Source organism: Delphinus delphis, chromosome 19 (genome assembly GCF_949987515.2).
Source record: "Delphinus delphis chromosome 19, mDelDel1.2, whole genome shotgun sequence".
Classification (NCBI taxonomy): Eukaryota; Metazoa; Chordata; class Mammalia; order Artiodactyla; family Delphinidae; genus Delphinus; species Delphinus delphis.
This window is the reverse complement of record NC_082701.1, coordinates 12,527,162-12,547,249: the sequence shown is the minus strand read 5'-3', so window position 1 is coordinate 12,547,249 and position 20,088 is coordinate 12,527,162. Positions and strand designations below refer to the sequence as shown.

The following is a 20,088-nucleotide window of genomic DNA, read 5'->3' as shown; positions in this document are numbered from 1 at the left end:
CGCGGACCCGCCCCGAACCCGGGCCGACGCGCCTTCCAGAGAAATCTGGTGGGGGGCGGGGTCACAGGGCACCCCGCAATCCGTGTCGAGCTTGGGCAGGCCCTCCCCAGAGCCCCTGTGACCCACGCCAAGGGGCGAGGGCAGCGCAGACAGGCTGCTCCCACCCACCTGAACAGGTTGTGGTCGGTGCACACAAGGTTTCTTCTAGGGAGAGGATTCCCCGGGCCCACCGAGGGAGGGGCTGAGGCCCACCCACCCTCTAACCACGAGACAGCTGGTGAAAACTCAGGTGTTTGCAGTCACTAGAGATCCACGAGGCAGGCAGCCCCCTGCCGAGCTGCCCCCATCCCCACCTGTCTGCTGCAGTAGCTGGACCAATCCCTACCTGGTAGCAGTTAGAAGGGTGACCCAGCCACACCTGGAGGGCCTTTCCTGAAGGGCCCAAGCTTGGAGAAAAGACTGATACTGGATAAAGGCACTGGGGCCAAAATGTATCACAAATTGCAAAAGTCTGTATTTCAGAACACCCTGGAGTGAGAGCTGGGGCCTGCGGAGCTCATGGTTGTGAAAGGTGACTGAACTGTGGTGGGTGGGGCCAGGAGAGCTCGGGCCTGCTCCCCCAGATCTCCTTCCAACATGGGTCTGTGTTCTCAGGCGCATCATTCCTTGTGATTGGGATGAAGGAGTGGGGATGGGGCTGGGGCCCTCTCCAGCCCCCTTGGCCAGCGAGGTTCTGGACCCCCCGCAGGTGGGCACTCTGGTGGTAAGCTGCAGCCGTCCTGCTCTCACATCCATCTCACATCCAGCACTGATTTTCCAAGTCACCGGCTGTAGACCCTGCCTAAAGAGCCCGGACCTACCCATGGCCTGTCCCTTGTAAAGAAGGGAGAGGCAGGCATGAGACAAAGATGTCCAACAGATGCCACCTTCCTGCCACTTTCAGACTTTCCCTGCCTCGCCTCACTTTTGGGGGCTCAAGGTCCTCAGGGGGGACCCCTGCACATAAGCCAGAACAGCATTTTGCAGGAAGCTGGCCCTTTGGGCCTCCTCATCCCGGATCCGGGCAATCTCGGCCTGCTTCAGGCGAAGCTTTTCACGGAGAGAGGCATTCTCGCTCTCCCTGTCCAGCAGTGCCTCCCGGTGGTCACTTGCGATCACTGCAGGGGAGGAAGCTCAGTGAGGAAGGGGCTCTGGGGACTGCCTGGGCTCCTGCCAACCCAGAGGTCCGCAGGGGGCCGGCAGGGTGGGGTTCGCTCGGGGTCCCCTGGGCACACACATACCCAGCCTCCCCTACCAGCACTTCCTGGAGCTGAGACCTAGGCCAAGCTCAGCTCTCCAGGCCAGCCTCCTCCTCCTCCTGTGGGATGACCCAGTAAGGAAGGCCCTGCAGAGAAGCCACAGGGGGGCGGGGGTGGCGCTCAGCTCGCCTTTCAGCTGGCGTTCCAGGGCCGCTGCCTTCTCCTTCAGCGCTTCCTGGGCTGTCAGCTCGGCTTGCAGGCGGCCGTTCTGCTCCTGCAGCTCCAGCCGCACCCTTGTCACCTCAGCCGCCTTTTCTTGGTCCTTGTTGCTCAGCTCCTGCCAGGCAAGGAGGTGGGGGGGGGTGAGGTGGCAGCTGGGGGCACCAGGGGCACCCCTGGGAGCCCTCGATGTCCCGGCTACCTGCTGCAGCTCCTCCAGGCGCCGCCTCAGGCCCTCCACCTGCCGGCCAAGCTGGCTGGCCCGCGCCTGGGCATCGGCTACCACCTGCTTCTGCTGCAGGCAGGCGCTTTGAGCCTCGTCCCGAGCCTGCGCCAGCAGCCGCAGCTTCTCCTCCAGGTGAGCCAGGCGCTGCTGCTGCAGGCCCAGGAGAGGGGCTGGTGAGCTGCTTTCTGGCCTGTGGCCCTGAGCTCACGAGAGGAGTGAACCCCCCAGCCCCACCTTCAGACAAAGAGGAGCGTATGTTTGCAATGTGGAAACTGCCTTGTCACTAAAGTTATAGCATACGTTGCTCTGAATGGGCTCAACTTGAATGAGGAACCTCCCCCATGTCCCAGGCTGACACCATCCTGCCCTCTGGCCTCTGGTCCCCTACTTCCACCATGTGGTCACAGGCTGCACATTTGGGCCAAACCCCTTCCCCACCTTGGGGCTGGAGGACATTGGCTCTTTGCGTGGGCGTGGGGGGGGCTGGATATGGTGCTGATGGGATGAGTGTCCTCGTCTAAGTTTTCTGCACCCCTGGACCTCCTGTTCCCTTGTCCCTCCCTACAGAGTCAGAAGACAGCCTTGGTCTGGCCCACTTAAGCCCAAAGGGCTGTGCAACCCAGGCAGCTCATGCCAACCCCTCAGACCTCTCTCCCCAGTGGGCGCTGCAAGCAGCGGACCGTGGCCCTGGGCTCACCTCCTCCAGGCGGACTTGGTTCTTGGCCTTGATGAGCTCCTCCTCAGCTTGGCTGCGCTCACTGAGTGCCGCGGCCTTTGCCCGGCTCAGCTCCTATACCGCAGACAGTGACCACTGGGCCTGCCCTCTGCCCCTGCCCAGGGACCCCTTCTGGCCACACCCAGCCTCCCTAGGGGAGAGCAGAGCCTGGCACCCAGCTCACCTCCTCCAGGGACAGCCGCACAGCCTCCAGCCTCTGTACCCTCTCCTGCATGGCCCTCTCGCTCTCCTCCAGGTGGCGAGTCATGTGCTCCACCTGCCCAGGTGTGGGGTGGGGACAGGGCTGGCACGCTGGCTCCCCAGCCTTCCCCTCTGGGACCCCCACCCTGGGGGCAGGTGAATCTTGGGGACTCTGTTACTTCCGAGTGAGTGCTGCCCCAAGTGACCTCACAGGAAGTGAGGATGGACGGCACGTCCCAGTGCTGCACCCCAGGTGGCACAGAGCACATGGCAGCCTGCGCTGTGGCCCCAGCAGTCAGGGTCCCTTCTAGAAACTGGTGGGGAGGTTCTGGGTCTGACATCTACCAGGGCTGTTGGAGAAATGCCACCAGCACCCCAAGGTTGTCGAGGGAAGCCTGGCCAGGAGTGCGCCTTGGGGACACCATGCCACACCGAGGTGTCTGCAGGCCCCGATGAAGCGGAGAGAGCAAAGGCCAGACGACACAACTAATGAGGCACCTCCTTGAAGCGCAGGTGTTCCGCGTCCTCCAAGCTCTGCCGGGACCTCTTCTTCTCCAGTTCCAGGCGTTCTGGAAGCACAGGGGAAGAGCGTGGGTAGGACTCCTCTGGGGGCCTTGGTTCTCAGGACCCAGTGGCAGGCCTGTGTGTGCCCACCTTCAGCCTGGACAGCCCGCATCTTCAGCTCAGCTGCCGTGTTGGTCAGCTCCTGCCTGGTCAGGAATAGCTGATCCTGCTGAGATTTCACTTTCCGCTCCAACTCGTCCACCTGGAAAACCGGCACTGAGGGAGGGAAGCTTTGGCCCCTTCCCTGAAGCCCTGCCCCAGGCCTTCCAGGGACCTGCCCCCACACCCTGCCCCCATACCTGGTTTTGCAAAAGCAAGTTCTTTTCATTGGCAGCAGACAAGTCTCTGAGGAGCTTAGACTCCCGCTCTGCAGCTTCCTGGGGGTCAGATGGGGAAAGGGCACCACTGGACACCTGCCACCACGTACCGCCTGCCTACCCCACACCCAACCACCTGCCCATCCAGCCCTCCCTGCCCACCTGCTGCTCCAGCCTGTGCTCCTTTGCCTGCCTCTGTGCCAGGCTCCGCTGTTCCTGCTCTGTGGTGGCCAGGAGCTCCCCCAAGTCCTGGGCCTTCTGCTCTGACAGAGCCAGGGCGGCCTCAGCCATCTGCAGCCTGCAAGGAGGGAAGGGCTAGCCCCACCCCATCCCTCCTCTAGACTCTGCTAAGTCCTTGCTGTTCTCACTCTTGCCAGACTATTACCCCAGCTAGCGCCCACCTCCTCCAAGAAGCGTTCCCAGGTTACCATCCCAGCGGTCCCTCCACCTCCTTTGTACGCTGGGGACTCGAGTCCTTGTCTGGACAGTCCTCCTCTGCCCTGTGGACAGGTCTCTAAAGTGTTTTGAAGCCTCCGCACAACCCCGTCCTACCCTCTGCTCCTCCTTACTTGGCGTCCTACCCTCTGCTCCTCCTTACTTGGCCTTGAGAGCGTTGATGATGGAATGCCTCTCGTTCAGGGCTTCCTGAAGCTGCCCCACGCGTGCTGCCGACGCCCTGTGGGCACAGAGGAGGGTTCAAGAGACCCAAACCCTGGCGCCCTCTGGGCCCCTCCCTGCGGCAGCTGCTGCTCCTCACACTCACGCCACCTCCAGGTGTGGGCTGAGGAAGTCGCGGTGCAGCCTCTAACCCTCCAGCCAACTCCCTCAGTAAACACACCCCACAACCTTGTTCACGGGCAGGCGACGAGGCTCACGTCAGGTCACTCCAAGGCCAGAGTGAGGACCCGAAGCCCGGGTACCCCCAGCGCACCACCTCCCTGCCCCCTGGCCCTGGGGCCACACTCACTTGCTGCTCCTGACCATCTCTTCTCTCTGTCTGTCGATTGTCTCCATCAAGTCTAGAAACTGGGGACAGAGCCAGCCAGAGCCCGGTCAGGGCCCAGAGCCCGCCCACTCCCCACCGTCAGCGGACAGGAGAGCAGACATCCACTGAGGCGGCAGGACACGAAAGGGCTCAGCCTCATCCAAAGGGAGAGTGGCTCCCACGCAGGGAGGCCCAGAGGGGAAACCCACCTACCCGCCCACCCAGCCAGAGGGTATCAGAACAAGAGGCTGCCTCTCAGGCCTGGCTACTGGCTGCTTGGAGAGGCTCCAGGGCCCAGAAGGAAGGAACAAGGCCATGGCACGGGGGCTGAGGGGGGCCCTTTGTCCATACAGCCAGGGCGGGGCTGGGGTCGGGGCGAGGCCCTGCAGTCAGAGGCAGCACTGTCCTCACCTGTTTGGACTTCTCTTCCCGGAGGTGCCGCACCTCCTTGCTGAGCACGTGGGCGCGGGCCTGGCTTTCCCGGAAGGCGGTCTGCCGGTCCTGGTTGTGATCCATGGCTTGCTCTGTTGGAAAGAGCCAAGTTGTCTACCGGGAGCCCCAGGAGTGGCCAACGGCCAGCCCAGCCCCATGCCCAGAAGACACTGCGCGAGGTGGTATCTCACCCCACAAATCAGACCCCTCAGTGCACTAGCAAGTGAGGGGCTCAGAGGGGGCGGGGGTAGGGACAACAGTGAAGCCAGGAGCCTGGGAGGGGGAACAGGCACACGGGGAGAGGTGGGGAGGCTGCTCAACTGCCAGAAAAGGTGGGCATTTGGGCTCCGCCCCAAAGGCCAAAGGCCAGCGTGTGACGTTTAAGAGGTGAATGGTGTGCTCAGCTCCCATGCTCTGGAAAGGTCCAGGCAGCATTTGGAGAGAGGCCAGCCCGAAGTGGCCACAGTGCCAACTGGGGTGACTCAGAGGCAGGCCCAAGAACCAAGAAGTGGGAGAGGACATGCGTTGGGCAGACCCAGCAGGTGGTGATGCCACACTAGATTGCAACCCAGGCTCGGGCCCTTGGGTGGCTGGCGCTGCCGGTGGGACAACGAGCCATGGGGAGTGGCAGAGTGCTCAGTGGGCTTGGGGCTGAGGAGTCAGGGTCATGACAGGCGGAGACCGTGGTGCGAGGAGGGTGAGGCGCAGCACCAGGCAGTCGGCACTCTGCAGGCTCCTGCCGCTGCCTTTTCTTCCCTGGAGCCTGCTCTCACTTCCTCTGTTTTTAACATGCTACCATCGTGATGCCGTGTTTACTTGTTCTGGCCCAAGCCACCCCTCCCTCAGTGGCTGAGTCTCTGACGCAGGGAATCAGCTCTATGTCCTGCTCCAAACAGTGCAAGCCACCAGCGGCTCCATGTGCCCGTACCCACGGCTCTGAGGATGTCACCGGGGATGCTGTTCCCAGCCAGCTCCAGCTTCCACAGGGTTCTGTTGCTGGGGAGACAGTTTACCAGGGCGCGGCCCCCCAGGAGGCCGATGTGATTCCAGCGCAGGTCTGGAGGGAAATCTGGTGTTGCCAGATGGAAAGCACGGGGCGGGGCTGGGAGGGCTGGCCCAGCCTGGAATACTGGTACTCCCTGCGATCGGCCACAGATCAGGAGCCCAGCTCAGCGTGCCCCTCCTCTCCCACCCCCACCCTTCTGGGAGAGGACAAAGGAAGCAGTGGGAGGGCTGAGGAAGCGATGAGATGCAACCCCTCCCCCTTCCCCCCCAGACCAAGACCTCCTGGCCCGGTCTGAGGACGAAGAGGCCAGTGCTGGCGGCCTCACCAAGCTGCTGGAGGCTGGTGTTGCTCTTCAGGGCCAGAGCCAGCTCCTCGGCACCCTTGTGGCTGATCTGGTTGTTGCGGAGGTCCAGCTGCCGCAGGGCGCCATTGGCTGCTAGGGCCCCGCAGAAGGCCGCGAAGGCTTCTTCCCACGTGCCCAGGCTGTTCCACTCCAGGGTTAGGCTGCAGGAAGGGTGGACATGAGGTGCGTGGCCCCGAAGGCTCCCATCCTGCTCCCATGGGGTCCAGCGGGCTTGAGGAGGGGCACAGGCTTGGGTGTCTCTGGCAGAAAGGCTGGAGGCGCGTGAGTAACTCATACCCGCCTACTCCCCACCACGGAAGACCGGCATGAAGGCGTGAACTCTCATGTTGCAGAACCGTGTCCGCTGGAGCCAACCCAGAACCACGCAGAGAGAGAGCGGGGGCTCGGGGGAGAGCGGGGGCTGGGACCGCCACCCTACCTCTGAATGGACTTGTTCTGTCGGAGGAGTTTTGCCAGTGCCTCGGCCCCTGAGGCGCGAAGGTTATTGCCCTAGGACAGGAAGAGGCCAGCCAGTCACTCCCCGGCATCCTGAGCTGGGCTCTGAATACCCTCGCCAGGCCAGGCGTCAGGCGTCAGGCGGTGGGGGAGGCCATGGCGAACGGAAGGTGTGGCTCCTTTCAAATTCTGCTTTCCCTGCCCGCAGTGGCCTCCTAATGCAGGCTATTTCAGTTTGCTTGTGAGAACATTCTGGAACTCACGTTCCTGCCCTCAGAACACCGACACGCGTGCGTGAGACCATGAGCAAATGGTGCGGAGCCTGTGTGCTAAGAGTGCTTACAGACACAGTCTCCGGCCACCATGCAGACCCCTGGTCGCCAGGACACCTGTATCTTCTCTACTCCTGCTCTCAGGTGGCACGCCCCTGAGTGCAGATCCACCCACCTTGAGATCCAGAAACCGCACGATGGTGTTGACACACAGCCCCTGCAGCAGCAGCACGGCCCCTGTAAGAGAGCAGGGCAGTCACCCTCCACCCCTGGTGTCTCCGTCTTGGGTCAGCTCCCCACACATAGGGGAGAGATGGCTGTCCCAGTGGCCCCCACCAGCCAAGGTTCATGCCAAAAAGGAGTCACCCCACTCCTGTGTCAGGTTTGAAACGTCCGCCAGGTGTGGAGTCGGGTGGCTCACCAGCACAGCGGGACTCTCCTAAGTCAGGGGACACTAAGGCTTTCCCATTACAAAGAGAAACTGCCTTCTGCTCCCGGGTTTCCAGAGAGGACGCTGCTGCTGCTTTATGACAGTAAAAGGGAGTAACCTCACAAAGAAGAGATCGGGTGAGACTGAGTTCTCTGCTAGAGATGCTAAGCACCAAGGACTGTGGCACGTGCAGCTAATAAGCAGCAGAGCAAAAAGAAGCCAGGGGAGCCCGGCCCCAACACTGAAGTTGGAAGGGCTGCCCTGGGCCGCCGGCCCTTGGTGCCCACCTTCCTCACTCAGCATGCAGTCACTCAGGACGAGCTCCGTCAGCAGTGCCTCCTTCTGTAGCAGCTTGCCCAGAGCCCTGCAGGTGTCCACTGTCAGGCTCTGTGTGGCCAGGTCCAGCCGGCCCTGCGGCAGCTGGTGCATTTGCTGCAGAACAGTCTCCTGGGGCTCGGCCCCACTCTCCTTGCACAGCCGGCTGTAGGTGCGCCGGAACTCCTCCATGTCCCTGGGGTGCAGGAAGGGCTTCCCGGAAAGCGCCTAGACAGGCCTCACCAGGAGCCAGCTGGGACCGGGAAGCCGGGGAAGGGCAGTACGGCAGGGCCTCTCCCCTGGGGGCCTTCAGAGAGCCCCCGGCAGCTCAGTGGGGGCACAAAGACTCTAAGTCTTCAGCAGCCAGGAAAAGAGGCGCAAACTGAGTTGGTCCAACAGGCGCGAGGCCCCAGGAGGGCAGGGGCGGGTGATTCTCAGCGGACCGCTGAAGCCTGGGACCGAGGAGGTGGGGCGTCCTCGGGGGCGGGGCCTCCAGCGGCGGGGCCGGTCCGTCCGGACGTCGCCCGTACCCCTGGGCTCCGGGCCCGATGCCCCAGCCCTCGCGCCGCTGGCCCCCCGCTCGCTCGTCACGGCCGCCGCGCGCCTCAGTATCCAGGAAGAGCAGGGAGCGTCGGGAAGACCTGGAGGAAACTACAACTCCCAGGAGGCTTTGCGGAGGAGGGGCGCTCACCGCGGGCTAGTGAAGGCGAAGGAGCGGGCGCGCGCGGAGGGTCCATTGGCTGGAGGCGGGGGGCGGGGCTCCAGAAGGCGCGCTCTTTGTCGATTGGTTGGAGTCGCGAGGGAGGGTCTCCGGAGGGCGCGCTCAAGGTTCATTGGCTGGGGACGCGGGGGCGGGGCTCCGGAGGGCGCGCACCTTGGTGGCGGTCATGGAGGAAATCGGCGCCGGCTTCCGGAAAGTGAGAGAGGGCCTGCTGGCGGGGCGGGCTGGGGGCGCGGGGCGAGGCCGCCGGGGCGGGGGGCACGCGCGGGTCCGGCGGGGACGCTGCGGCCCGGTCCCCTGAGTGACCCACGTGCGGATCCTGAGCTAGCCCCCGCGCTGCCGTCGGGTGCCTTATAGGGTGAGCCCATTCCCAGAATCTGGCAATGACCCTCGTCCTGCACACCTTTCGTCCTCCGTGGATGGGATCCCGCGGCCGGGTAGCGGAAGGTTGGGTAGGCAGCCTGGTCTGCGGCAAGAGGGAGAGGGTCTGCAGAAATCGGGCAGGGGTAAGTGCCAGCACAAATGAAGGGAGGCTCAGAGAGGAGCCTGGGCTCCCGCCCCGCGGCTCCGGGATCCGCAGGACTCACCCTAAAGAATTTAGCGTAGAGCACAGTGCGGCCCAGCTCGCGGGTAGTCTCGGCGCCTGCGTATTCTAAAGCTTCCTTTTGGCCTGTTTCCTATCACACCAGCCCTGTGCTTTGCGTCTCACTTGAGCCAGGCTGGCTTCGTTGCCTGGTGTGTACGTGGCTCTACAAGTGCTTTTCTTAGCAGCACACCCAGCACAGTCAGGCACTGTTACATGCACTTGAAATGGATTAGCCCGTGTAATGCTCAACACCATAGGAGATGGGTACTGGTACTACCCCCACCTGCCAGTGGGAAAGAGGCAGAACTAGAGTCAAACCCAGGCCATCCGCCTCCAGAGTCAGCCCCTTTGCTCTGCACCTGGCAAATGGGGCTCTGGGTGGGTGGGTGGTGAGGTCAGCTGCCTCCCACACCCCGCAGGCTGTAAGTGGTCTGAGTCTCACATTGTTGCTCTGTCTTAAGGTTAGGTGACATTGAGCCCTTGATATCAGGCCTTTGTGGGCAGGAGGGAGAGTCTCAGCCCCTCATGAGTACTTGTCCAGCCAGTCCCCAGTGGGTGTTCTCTTTCTATCACCCAGAATCGTCACTCTGCCCTGGCCTACAAGGGGTATATAGTGTCAAAGGGAAAACCACCGAGGCAGGGGGTTGTAGGAATCCTCCACTGTAATAGCTGCAGAGGGGAGCACTGGGCTGGGCCTCCTTCATGCAGTCCTGCACAGCTCTGGAGCCCTCACCCTCAGAGGGCTCTGGCCAGAGCTGGGGTTATGGTCATTACCCGTGAGCAGGGCTGTCCCCGGGGAGGGGGAGGGGTCGTGGTGCCCCCACACAGTGGGGCAAAGGCTGACCACATCCCAGGTCCCATCCTACCCTCTGCAAGTTTAGGGAACCTCTGCTCCCAGCTGGTGCTGACTGCTTTAGTTATCACGGCAACCCCATGCAGCTGCCCCCCAGCAGCAGCCTGGTTGATTTAGCTCTTCCCCAGGGTCTGGGAGCTGGCGGAGCAGTAGAGCCTTCTGTGCCTTTGCTGGTACCTTTCAGGTACACAGCAAGGAGGGCCAGCAGGTGGCGCCAAGATCACGTGGTCACTGCTGGGAGGATGAGGCTGCTTCTTTGGTGCTGCCCCAAGTGACTGGTGACGAGCTCTTACCCTCCTGAGCCAGGGCTTCGTCAGGGTCCGCTCCCTCCACTCTGCTCTCCAGCTTTGCTGAGCTGCACTGGGTGAGGCAGTGCCATCTCCGTGGCTAAGGCTAGAGGCCTGGTGGGTCCCCAGCTCACCTTCCCTGCACGACACCCAGTTTCTCCTGGGCACCCACTGCTGCTGTCCTCCCGCCTCCCCTGGCGCTCTGCTGGCTCCTCATTCGCAGCCTCTTCTGGCTGGTCCCTGCCCTCAGCAACCTCCCTTGGTCCACCCACGTGCTGCCACCTCCCAGATCCTCATTGCCAGCTTCAACCATCTCTGAGTTCCAGCCACCCAATGGCTGCTCTGCTTGGACACCTCACGTGTGTCCCTCATGCAACATGTTCCAAGCTGAGCTCCTGAGATGCTGATCCCCAGAATCTATATCCGCTTAGTGGTGCCATACTTTGGGGCTCAAGCCTCTCCCTTGAGGAGTCTTGGCCTGGGCCCGCCCTTGTCCCATCCTCATTGGTCAGGAAGTCCTGCAGATAGTCTGGGCCCTGCCCCCTACCTTGACTGCCCATTGACCGAGGAGCCTGGCCCCTCCCCAGCTCTGCGGTTCCCACAGTGCCCTTCCCCATTACAGGAAGATCCCTTTCCACGTGTCGTGTCGTGTCGTGTCGTAGGCTCCAGGGAGGGACCTGGGATGGAGCTGACCCAGTGCCCAGAGCAGGGTCTGGCAAAGCCGGGCAGCATTGGTGGTGTGGACAGGCCTGTAAAGGGGCCCAGTGTGGGGAGAGCACCTCGTCCCTGGGGGCAGGAGCACAGGACTGCTCTGGATACCATGAGAACTGGAGCCCCAGAGAGCGGCAGGCAGGCACCTGGGCTGCTCCCACCGGTCTGCCACTTGCATCTAATTTCTGGTCCTCCTGGAGGCACTCAGAGAGGTTTCTCCCCACTGCCTAATCTCCCCACCCTGGGAGAGCCCCACAGACAGCATTTCCAGCCAGAAATTACAACCCCATCCCATCCAGAACTAAATGCCTAAGGGGTGTGCAGCAGAGGGGCGGGGGCGGTGGCTCACTGACGCCCCCTCCGTCCCTCAGGAGCTGGTGAGCAAGCTGCTGCACTTGCATTTTAAAGACGACAAGACCAAAGGTGTGTGAAGGGGAGGGTGGGGGGGCGGTGGCCGGGGACTGCTGGGCACCCGGGACCCTGCACTGCACCTCTGCAGGGGCCAGAGCCTCAGAGAGGACTGGGCCAGACGGAGGGCTGAGGTCACCGGCAAGAGCGTGAGGTCAGCAGCAGTGAGGGCAGAGTGGGGCAGCAGGGAGAGGGTGTGTGTCTGTAACCTTCTCCCTTCACCTTGCAGTCAGCGGGGACGCGCTGCAGCTCATGGCCGAGCTGCTCAAGATCTTCGTTGTGGGTGAGCAGAGGGACCCAGCAGTGTTCTCTAGTATCCCACCCAGGCCCGTCCGGATCATTCACGACCGCTTTGCATTTTATTTTTCAGTGGGGTAACCAAGACACATTTTTCCAGTTTTTCCCCAAGCACCTAAGCTCCCTGTCCCTGAAAAGCTCCGTGTTTCAGAGGCCCCAACCTCAGCCTTCTGAGCTGTCGGCTGGCACGGGGGTGGGCCAGCAGCCAGGGCTGAGGCCCACGGGGTTTAGGGTTCAAGGCCCCCCAAGCCTTCTCTGCCTCACTTCCCTCCTGCATCACGGCAGAAGCGGCCATCCGCAGCGTCCGGCAGGCCCAGGCAGAGGACCTGGCCCAAGTGGACGTGGAACAGCTGGAGAAGGTGCTGCCTCAGCTGGTAGGTGCACCTCCAGGAACAGGGCCTGGCCCAGGAGACGGGGGTGGGGGGGTGGCTACATCCACGAGGCTCTGAGCGCTCCTCTCCCCCACAGCTTCTGGACTTCTAGGGGTTTCCACCCTCACTGTGGCCACCGCTCCACGTCACGGCCTCTGGCTTCAGACAGGACAGGAGCTGCTGATCCCCCAAGGTTCTCCTCCAGCTCCCAGGATTGGCCGGGTGCCAGCAAAGCACCACTCTCTTCCCCCTGTCATCCCCTCTGCCTGCTGCTGATGGCCGGGATGCAGCAGATAGAGGGGTCACTGACAGGATGAGGGTCCTGCACCTGGGTTGGTGCCCTCCCCTCACGCCCCCCGCCCTCAGGACAGCCGAGCACCCACCGGTGTGGGAGAAGCACTTGGTCACCGGGAAGCAGGTGCGGGAGACCCGCCTGCCTGAGCAGGTAGCCTGTGTGTCCTCCACAAACAAGCAGAACGGTGTGGTTCTGCCACCGACATCAAAGCCTGTGTGTCACCTTCTAGCCGTCTGATATTCCCCTCAAAAGATGCTTGCCTGAGCTGTATATTTGTTCTCACAAAGCAACGTCAGTAAATCAGAGCCACCTCCCCAGGCACAGCCTCCTGTTGCCATTAATCACCCAAAGTCAAGTTGCTTCAAAGCTGGGAGAGGACAGAATAACAAACAGCATGTGTGAGTGCCCTGCTGTGGGCCAGGCTCAAGAGGCTGTGAAATCGGAGCCCTCGCACGTGTGGCTGCTCGCCTGGGACGGTGCCTCTGCCACAGGGCTGCCGTGAGTGTGGTGTGCCACCGGCCTGGCAGGGGTGCTGGTGGGGCAGGGGGAGCCACGCCAGCGGGGAGCACCACCGGTCCCAGGGCCACAGGGCCAGGCAGCTCAGAGCTGCTTGGGAGCCGCTAGAAGCCCAGTCGGGAGGCCTGGCTGCCCTCCCCCCCCAACACAGTACCCACCTCCCACCAGTTCTGAAAGCTGCTGGGACTCATCAGCCCAGGACAGAAACACCCAGAGGGCCCTGGGCCCAGTGACCATGGGGTCAGGACTCTCGCAGAGCTGGAGGACCTATTCCACTGGGGAGGGACGTCTGCCCCTGCTGCCACGGGCACCCAGGAGCCCCACCCCCATGCCCAAGGATGGCATGGGTGGGGGGCCAGCCCTCCCTCCCTAGTTTAGCCCCGCTGGCCCCTTCTCGCACCCGTTCCCCGCCTCTGCCCCCCACTCCCCTCTCCCCCCTCCTGCAGGGAGTCTCAGGGCTTCAAAGCTCTGGGCGCATGTGGAAGTCATTAGACCTGAGGGGAGAGGCTGGCGACAAGTGCCAGAGCCCGTGCCCCACAGCCACTTTGAAGTGCGCTCAGATGGTGGGGCGGGCGGGGCACCGGGAAACCCCAGGCCAGCCCTGCCCGGTCCCACCGCAGGGTGGGGGCTGCGTCCGCCCCTCTCCTGCCAAGGGCTGGGGGCCCAGCCTGAGATGCAGCCAGGCAGGCGATGCCTGGAGGTCCTTCTCCCTGAACTCGTGTCCTGCCTACAGGAGTCGTCATGAACAACGTCAGTGAAGTAAAAACCAAGGGGCAGGCGGTTCAGGGCAGACACCTGTGCCCTCGTTAAGGAGAACAAGCCCCAGCAAGCAGCCTCCCAGGCCCACGTCACCGTCCAGCCAGGCTGGAGGCCCGCGGCTGGGGACGCGGCGCAGGGGCAGCAGCAGGAGGAGGGCCGTGGGTCAGAGGACCGAGGGCCTCTGCCCTGGAAAGGACGACAGGAGGGTCTCAAGAGAGGCTTGCATGTTTATTCCCGCTCAGGGTGGGCAGGGGTCCTGTGGCTGGCAGAGTGGCACCTCTGGGCTGGCGGCTCTCACCTCTTGCTGGCTGCAGCGCAAACACATGGGATGACCTCTGGGCCCTGGGCTCCCGCCCAGCAGCCCCTCCCTGCCCGGCCACCCCCCATAGTACCTGGCAGCTTCAGCCACTTGGGCACCTTGCCCAGACCCCTCCTCACTGGCTGGGCCGTCCCAGGGCTGGGCTCAGGGGGGCCCACTGCCCCTTCTTCAGCAGTTGGCTCCAACTCAACGGGCGCAGGGTCAGGGGCTGGTGGCGGGGGTGGGGTTCCAGCAGCCCTGGACATGGACCTGAGGACAAAGGCCGAGGTGCCAGATGGTGGGCACTGTGGCAGCGGGCTCTCCCCACCCTCTGTGGACACTCACCTGGCCACCAGCACGTCAGCTGCAGACGGGGAAATGGTGTGTTCCAGCAGCGTGGGCTCCAGGTAGATGCCTGCAGGAGGCCCAGCCTACCCTCAGGCCACAGAGAATGGGGTGCCCCTGCCTACTGCTGCTCTGCTCTGGGAGGGGGCGTGACCCAGCCTGAAGCCCCCAGGAGAAGGGTATGGGGTATCGGGGCCACAGGTCGCCCTCCCAGACCCGAAGTCCCCTGCTCTGGGGCGTCTGATGAGCTGGGATGTGCGGCCCGGGGCTGGTCAGCAGCGGTGGGCAGAGGGGGGCCCCACCCACCTGTTGGCTCCTCAGGTCCAAAGTGCACAAGGGCAGCAGGGAAGAGGTTTGCCTGCAGGGAGGACAGAGGAGAGCTCAGGGACCAAGTGGGCACCGTGGAGGACAGCAGAGAGGGCCGCACTGCACTTCCATGCTGGCCTCATGGGTGCTGCACCCATAAGGCCCAGGGCTCCGCTGAGGGCTACGGCCCTACCAGGCCCCTCCCACCGTGCAGTCCACTGCCCAGCTTCACCTATTCCTCCTCTGGCACCAACCCCAGTGCAAGCCAGGCCAAGGCATCAGACCATCGAATCCTAGGGCCAGCCCCAAACACCAGCTGAACAGGAAGTTCTCGTGGTGTGTGTGCTCTGGCATTTTTACCTACCTCCCCTTCCTGCCCAGTTCCCGGGGTAAACAGTTGACAGTCTGAAGGTGGGAACTAAGCTTGGAAGCCCCCGCCCTCAGCAGAGACTGCAGGAGGTCAAGAGGTCAGAGGAGATGCAGACTCACACAGAACTGCATGGGTGGGAGCATGGGGCACAGCCCGCCATGCCCCCCACTCCCCTCCCTCACCTGTGCTGCCCAAAGAACAGAGTGCAGGAGTCGGGGGCACTCCATAGGGACTGACATATGAGCCCAGGTGCACTGGAAGCAGCCAGACTGGAGACAGGAGCACCAGGGGAGGGACCCTCAGTGGCCCCGGCACAAGGGGAAGGCGGGGGGGGGGGGCTCTGGGAGCCAAGCTGCTTTGGGAGTCCCAGGCTGATCGGTGCCTCCAGGCCTACTGCCTTGACCCAAAAGCCCATAGGTGGGCTCCCTGACTCGGCACTGGTCTCGCTTGATAAGGAAAAGCCAGTGCCAGCCAGCATCAAGCCTGTCCTGCAGGGTGGGTGTTGCACTGGGGTCCCCACACCCCTCCCGGAGGCCTGTCCATGGGGGTGGTGGTGCAAGATTTCTGCTCAGGACTGGCTCCACCTGCGCAGGTGTGGGACAAGGACACATCACGTGGCCCCCGAAACGCCCCTGGAGGCCTCCCAGGTAGGGGGCTGGACTGTGGTGCAGAGTCAGGGCTGTTGCAGAGGATCCCGAAGCCCTCCAGTGTCGTAACCTGCCTCTATTCCCGCCTCTGCACCCGACGAGGACCATGGCTGTAAGCCCCAAAGCTGGCCTGAGCCAGCAGGAAGGCCACCGCCCAAGGCTCTGTGTCCTTAGCCCTGGAGGAAGGGCCACTGCTGCCAGCTGAGCGCATCCTCTCTGCCCAGCTCTGAGCTCCTGGCGTCTGGGCGGGGAGTATTAATAAGAGGAAGCTTCAAAGGCCATGTCTAGGAACGCTGAGATTGCAGTTGAAGTTGAGGGACAGAGAAGGGCCGTGAACACTCTGAAACCCCACTGTGATGCCTGGAATGATAGCCTGGTGCAGGGAGATGGGCTGCAGGGTGGAGGGCAGCCCTAGGGCCCTGGAGGCACTGGAAGCTGGGGGCGTGGGGAGAGAAACACAGGTAGGACAGTGCCTCAACCTTTCTAGGGTAGCGCAGTGAAGCCAGACCCTGACCCGGCCAACCCGCCAGGCACTGGGGCCACCCACCCGGCTGGGCCGTCTGGGAGCTGCAGAGCTTGAAGTCTTGAAGGACCCATTTGGGCCCCTCGAGGCAGCTCCTCTTGAACCTGGCCTCCCTGCCTTTCCTCAGCACCTGCTGGAAGCCCCCTACCTGCCAGCCTGTGTCTCAGGGAATCCCATTGGAAAAGGGGTGAGTGGACGGCACAGAAGACCACCATGACCGCCAGGAGGGAGGGTGTACCCCTCTGCTCAGGCTGACGAGGTCTACATGGATCATGGTGGTCTTCAAGGCCCACTAAGGGTGATGGAGGGGCTCTGGGTGAGGCAGTGGTGGGGGTGGCTGAGACAGGAGCCGAGTGAGCTCCCTGAGGCTTGGGGCAGAACCAGCACTAAGGGGGCTCAGTCCCAGGAAGCAGGTACGACGTGGGGGTTTGGGGACCTTTGTGTCCACGGACTGGGTCCTCTGCATCCTCCCATCCTTGGCCTCACCCTTTTTTGGCCTCTCCCAACGAATAGTCACTCTGACCTGATCCAGTGGCCAAAAAGGGCACTGGGCTGCCATCCCCCACACCCACCCTGAGCTGTCACTTTCTGGGGCGCAGGACCAGCCCCCGGGCAGCCTCCAGGGCAGCCGGCAGCCAGAACGCGGCCCTGCCAGGGACATGAAAGCCAGCAGCTTCCGCGCCCGCGCCTGCTCACCCGCAGGAGGGAGGAAGCCTTCCTTCCCTGAGCCCTGCCAGCTCTCTGATCGCGGGCGGGCAGGGACGCCACTCCGAGCAGAGGCCCCACGGCTCCAGGGCGAGCTGACGGATGAAAGGAGACGGCTGCTGGTAGCGGGGGCAGAGTGTCACCAGGAATCAGGCCACGTGGGCGGGACAGGCAGCACCCCAGGGTTCCTAATTGGAGGGGGGTGCCTGGACGCTGGCCCCTCTCCATCCCAAAGCATCTTCCAAATTCAATGTTTATCAACAGGCTGGCCAGCGAGGGAGAGTGGGGAGGGAGGGAGGGCGGGTGGGGATAGAGGAAGGAGGCCCAGTGCCTCTGGGGCTCCCGGGGGGCTGCAGAAGGAGGCTGAGAAGGGGGAGTGGGGGCAGGGGAAGCACCCTGCTCCCCCCAACCTTGACTTCTTTCCTTGGTGGGCTTCCAGCCTCTCTGCTGCTCTGGCCCCATCCCCCCATGACGGTGGCAGTCCTGAGCAGCAAGCAGACCCCCTTGCCCCAACTAGACCTCTGCAGGGCCTGCTGGCCACTCAACAAAGGCCAGCCTCTGTTACTAATTAAAATATCTGAAGACACTTTAAGAGGAAACCATTAGGCTAGAGGGCTGGGGAGGCCTCAGGCTGCTCTCCTGGGGTGAAGGGACAGGACATTCCTTCTTGCTCTGGACTGCCGCCCAGCAGGGCACCGGATCAACGCTCCTCACCCTGGGAGCTCTAGGGGCCTCCAGCTAGCAGGGAGGGCCCACCACGGCATTCCCAGAGGAGGCCACAGGGCCCAGGGGAAAGGCAGGGACAGGGCAGCAGGCCTGGCAGCAGCCCCTCCCGTCTGGGCAGCTGGCCACCTGCAGCCGAGGCCTCTGACCCTTGGCCCTTAAGGGGTTCCCCTAAGCAGCCCCACCTGCCAGCCCCTTCTCATCCAGACCCAGGGGCAGTCCTGGCTCAGGACGGTGGCAGCCAGCCGGGCAGGCCCATCCCCACCGGGGCAGGAGGCAGAGGAGGCTGGAAAGCCCCCAAACTGACTTCAGCAGCACCCTGCTCCCTCCTAGTCCACCCTCTAAAAGGCCTTATCATACTCCCGACTGCGGCCTCACGCTCCCTCCTGGGCAGGTGCCCCTCCCGGGCCAGCCTAGCAGCACCCACCAGCCAGCCAGGCAGGCAGGCAGTACCTGAAAGAGGGTCAGCGTGTGGTCGTCCAGGATGGTTTTTGGAGGAGCAATGACTGCGGAAAGATGGTTGTCTGCGCCAGGAAACGCCTCACGCCCCCCATCACCCCCCCCATCCCTTGCCCATGCACCCCCTGCCCCAGGACAGGCCTGAGAGTGAGCATGAGGCCTGGGCCATAGGCCTCAGCTGAGGAATTTCTGAAGTACTCCTCAGCTCACATCCCCCTGTCCATCACTCTACCGCTGCAAAAACCCAGCAAGAAGCTGGGAAGAGGGCCTCGGGCAGACTCACCTGCAAGGGGACACCTGCCCTTCACAGTTCCCTGTGCAGCCCTGAGGCCTGACCCTTCACTACCCAGACGCCCTCCAAAGGAAGCCAGCAGCTCGCCCCTGTGCCCCCAGCCCCTACAGCTCCTGGCCAGGTGGGAAGCAAAAGGCACAGGGGCGCTGAGCAGGGTCAACCTCCCTCCCCAACTTCCCCAGTCCCGGACTCATGCTCAGACACCGGCACAGGACCTGCCTGCCCCATGATGCTGTTTCTGTGGGAAAAGCTGCTTCAAGCCCCAACTGGGAGGTGCCAGGACTGCTGAGCAGGAGGTCCCAGAAAAGCACTTACACAGGTAGAACGGCAGCTTGGGGTTGCCCAGGTGGCTCCTCACGAAGTCCCGCAAATCCCCCACTGCAGGAGGAAGGGTGGGGTGAGCAGGGATCCCACACTCAGACCCACTCCAGGGCCGGGCCCCCTCTGCAATGGGACGGGAGCCAGGTCCAACCTGTGTGCAGACCCGCTCCCCAAGGTCACCAAGAACCCCACTCAGAACTGGTGGCACTGCTGCCTTCCTTCCAGGTGAGCTGCAGCCCCAGGCCAAAGACCCCGCTACTGGGTGTGGGGGAGACCTGGGTCCACCCTTCTCTGGGTGCCCCTCTGTCCCACCCATGCTCAGAACAGATGGGTGCACGGGGCCACCCAGTCCCACGGGTACTGCCTAGCTGGTCTGCCGAGCCTCCAACGTGAGCCGGTCCCCAGCCCTGCACCCGCTGCCTGCCCCATGGCCCAGAGGGAAGGAGCCTGGAAGAGCTCACAGGGCGCCCCCACCCTCCCGGACGCCCAGACGGGGCTGCTCACCGGTCTCGCTGGGGCGGAAGAAGCCCTGCAGGATGTAGCGGTCAGGAAACAGGACCCTCAAGACCACCTAGGCCAGGACAAGCCAGCTTGTCAACAGGACAGCTGGAGTCCAATCCAGGCGTCCACACCCCTGGGCCCACGATGGCTAGGTCCCCCGGCCACGTCGGGCCAGCACCCCCTCACCTTGGCTGCCCCCTAACGCTCCCGGCCCCATGGGCTGGACACAAGGACCAGTCAAGTACCCACGTGCACTTGTGAAAACACACTGATGTTTTTCATCTTAGAATGGGGCTGCCTGGCTCATTAACGAACCACGGCCGTGTAGGCTTGGGCTGAAGTACAGGAGACCATGGCCAGTGGCTTGTGGGCTGCAGAAGCCGCAGGAGGCCCCAGTGCAGAGCCATGTGCAGACCACCTCCCGCCCAAAGGTACCTTAGGGTAGCGCTGCAGCTTCTCCTTCATCTGAGCCTCTCTGAAGGCCTTGGTCACCAAGGGGGCTTCTTCCAGGCGCTTCCTGGGGTGGGGGGGTGGGGTAGGGGGTGGCAGTGGTGAAGGTCCCAGGTCTCCCCAACCAGAGCAGAGGCCCCACACCAGCTGGACTCTGGGTTTCTCCCTCGTCCCCCTGGACTTCGTGAGCTGCTCCGCAACACAGGGCCAGACAGGACTAGGAGCCCCCTGCCTGGGACCCCTCACCCTCTGAGGTGTTGCCAAGGGAATGGGTGTCTCTGAAGGGGCCGGGTGCACACCCACCGTTCACTCTTGAGCTGGGCCAAACGTCTTCTGACATCATCCACGGTCACTTCGAAGAACTCGTCAGGCAGCTCTGCAGGCCAGGCCTGGAGCAGCACCTCCAGGTCAGGGTGGCACACCACGGGGTCTCGGTCCACTGGCTAGGCAGGCAGAGGGCTCGGCTGATGCAGGTCCCGGGAAGGGCCCAGGCTCCCGACCCCAGGGGGCTGGGGTGGCCGTGCAGACCCCGGCTGAGCCATGTGCTGCCGGCCCCGCCTGTTAGCCCATGGCCAGGGCCGGGTCTCCGTGATGGGGCATGGGACAGCCGAGCCTGTCCAGGACT

At 63.4% G+C, this 20,088-nt stretch overlaps 3 protein-coding genes across 13 annotated transcripts in view; 1 reads left to right on the top strand and 2 right to left on the bottom strand.

The window, feature by feature from the left end:
- Positions 1–30: 30 nt before the first annotated feature.
- Positions 31–8,422, bottom strand: LRRC45 (leucine rich repeat containing 45). 5 transcript variants are annotated; one of them, XM_059997766.1, is made up of 17 exons: positions 7,692–8,422; positions 7,150–7,211; positions 6,686–6,756; positions 6,229–6,407; positions 5,826–5,954; positions 4,877–4,989; positions 4,448–4,506; positions 4,079–4,156; positions 3,643–3,778; positions 3,463–3,540; positions 3,254–3,365; positions 3,098–3,168; positions 2,583–2,675; positions 2,381–2,473; positions 1,660–1,833; positions 1,428–1,575; positions 31–1,157 (listed from the first exon to the last, which is right to left on the bottom strand). In XM_059997766.1, the coding sequence occupies exons 1-17, from the start codon at positions 7,909–7,911 to the stop codon at positions 961–963; spliced, it is 2,013 nt and encodes a 670-aa protein (XP_059853749.1). In that variant the 5' UTR covers positions 7,912–8,422; the 3' UTR covers positions 31–960. The 5 variants fall into 5 exon arrangements, with proteins under 5 accessions (XP_059853749.1, XP_059853750.1, XP_059853751.1 ...); XM_059997767.1 differs by having other exon boundaries at positions 1,660–1,830; XM_059997768.1 differs by having other exon boundaries at positions 7,701–8,422.
- A 164-nt stretch (positions 8,423–8,586) lies between these two features.
- On the top strand, positions 8,587–12,213 carry CENPX (centromere protein X). Of its 2 annotated transcripts, none has more exons than XM_059998544.2 (5): positions 8,587–8,636; positions 11,249–11,300; positions 11,515–11,568; positions 11,868–11,956; positions 12,051–12,213. In XM_059998544.2, exons 1-5 carry the CDS (start codon positions 8,607–8,609, stop codon positions 12,063–12,065), a joined length of 240 nt encoding a protein of 79 aa, XP_059854527.1. In that variant the 5' UTR covers positions 8,587–8,606; the 3' UTR covers positions 12,066–12,213. The 2 variants fall into 2 exon arrangements, with proteins under 2 accessions (XP_059854527.1, XP_059854526.1); XM_059998543.2 differs by lacking the exon at positions 8,587–8,636 and adding an exon at positions 8,815–8,946.
- A 1,524-nt stretch (positions 12,214–13,737) lies between these two features.
- ASPSCR1 (ASPSCR1 tether for SLC2A4, UBX domain containing) overlaps positions 13,738–20,088 on the bottom strand; it is a 30,808-nt gene continuing 24,457 nt past the window's right edge. For 3 of the 6 annotated variants that reach the window (XM_059997744.1, XM_059997748.1, XM_059997747.1), the window contains 10 exons: positions 19,767–19,906; positions 19,449–19,530; positions 19,017–19,083; positions 18,507–18,569; positions 17,894–17,946; positions 16,709–16,833; positions 14,473–14,524; positions 14,167–14,236; positions 13,916–14,091; positions 13,738–13,831 (listed from right to left, as the gene is read on the bottom strand). In XM_059997744.1, coding sequence (XP_059853727.1) covers positions 13,958–14,091; positions 14,167–14,236; positions 14,473–14,524; positions 16,709–16,833; positions 17,894–17,946; positions 18,507–18,569; positions 19,017–19,083; positions 19,449–19,530; positions 19,767–19,906 — 786 coding nt within the window. In that variant the 3' untranslated portion in view covers positions 13,738–13,831; positions 13,916–13,957. Of the gene's footprint in view, positions 13,832–13,915; positions 14,092–14,166; positions 14,237–14,472; positions 14,525–16,708; positions 16,834–17,893; positions 17,947–18,506; positions 18,570–19,016; positions 19,084–19,448; positions 19,531–19,766; positions 19,907–20,088 lie in introns of those variants that run through there. The other 3 variants (XM_059997745.1, XM_059997746.1, XR_009517031.1) reach the window with 3 other exon arrangements.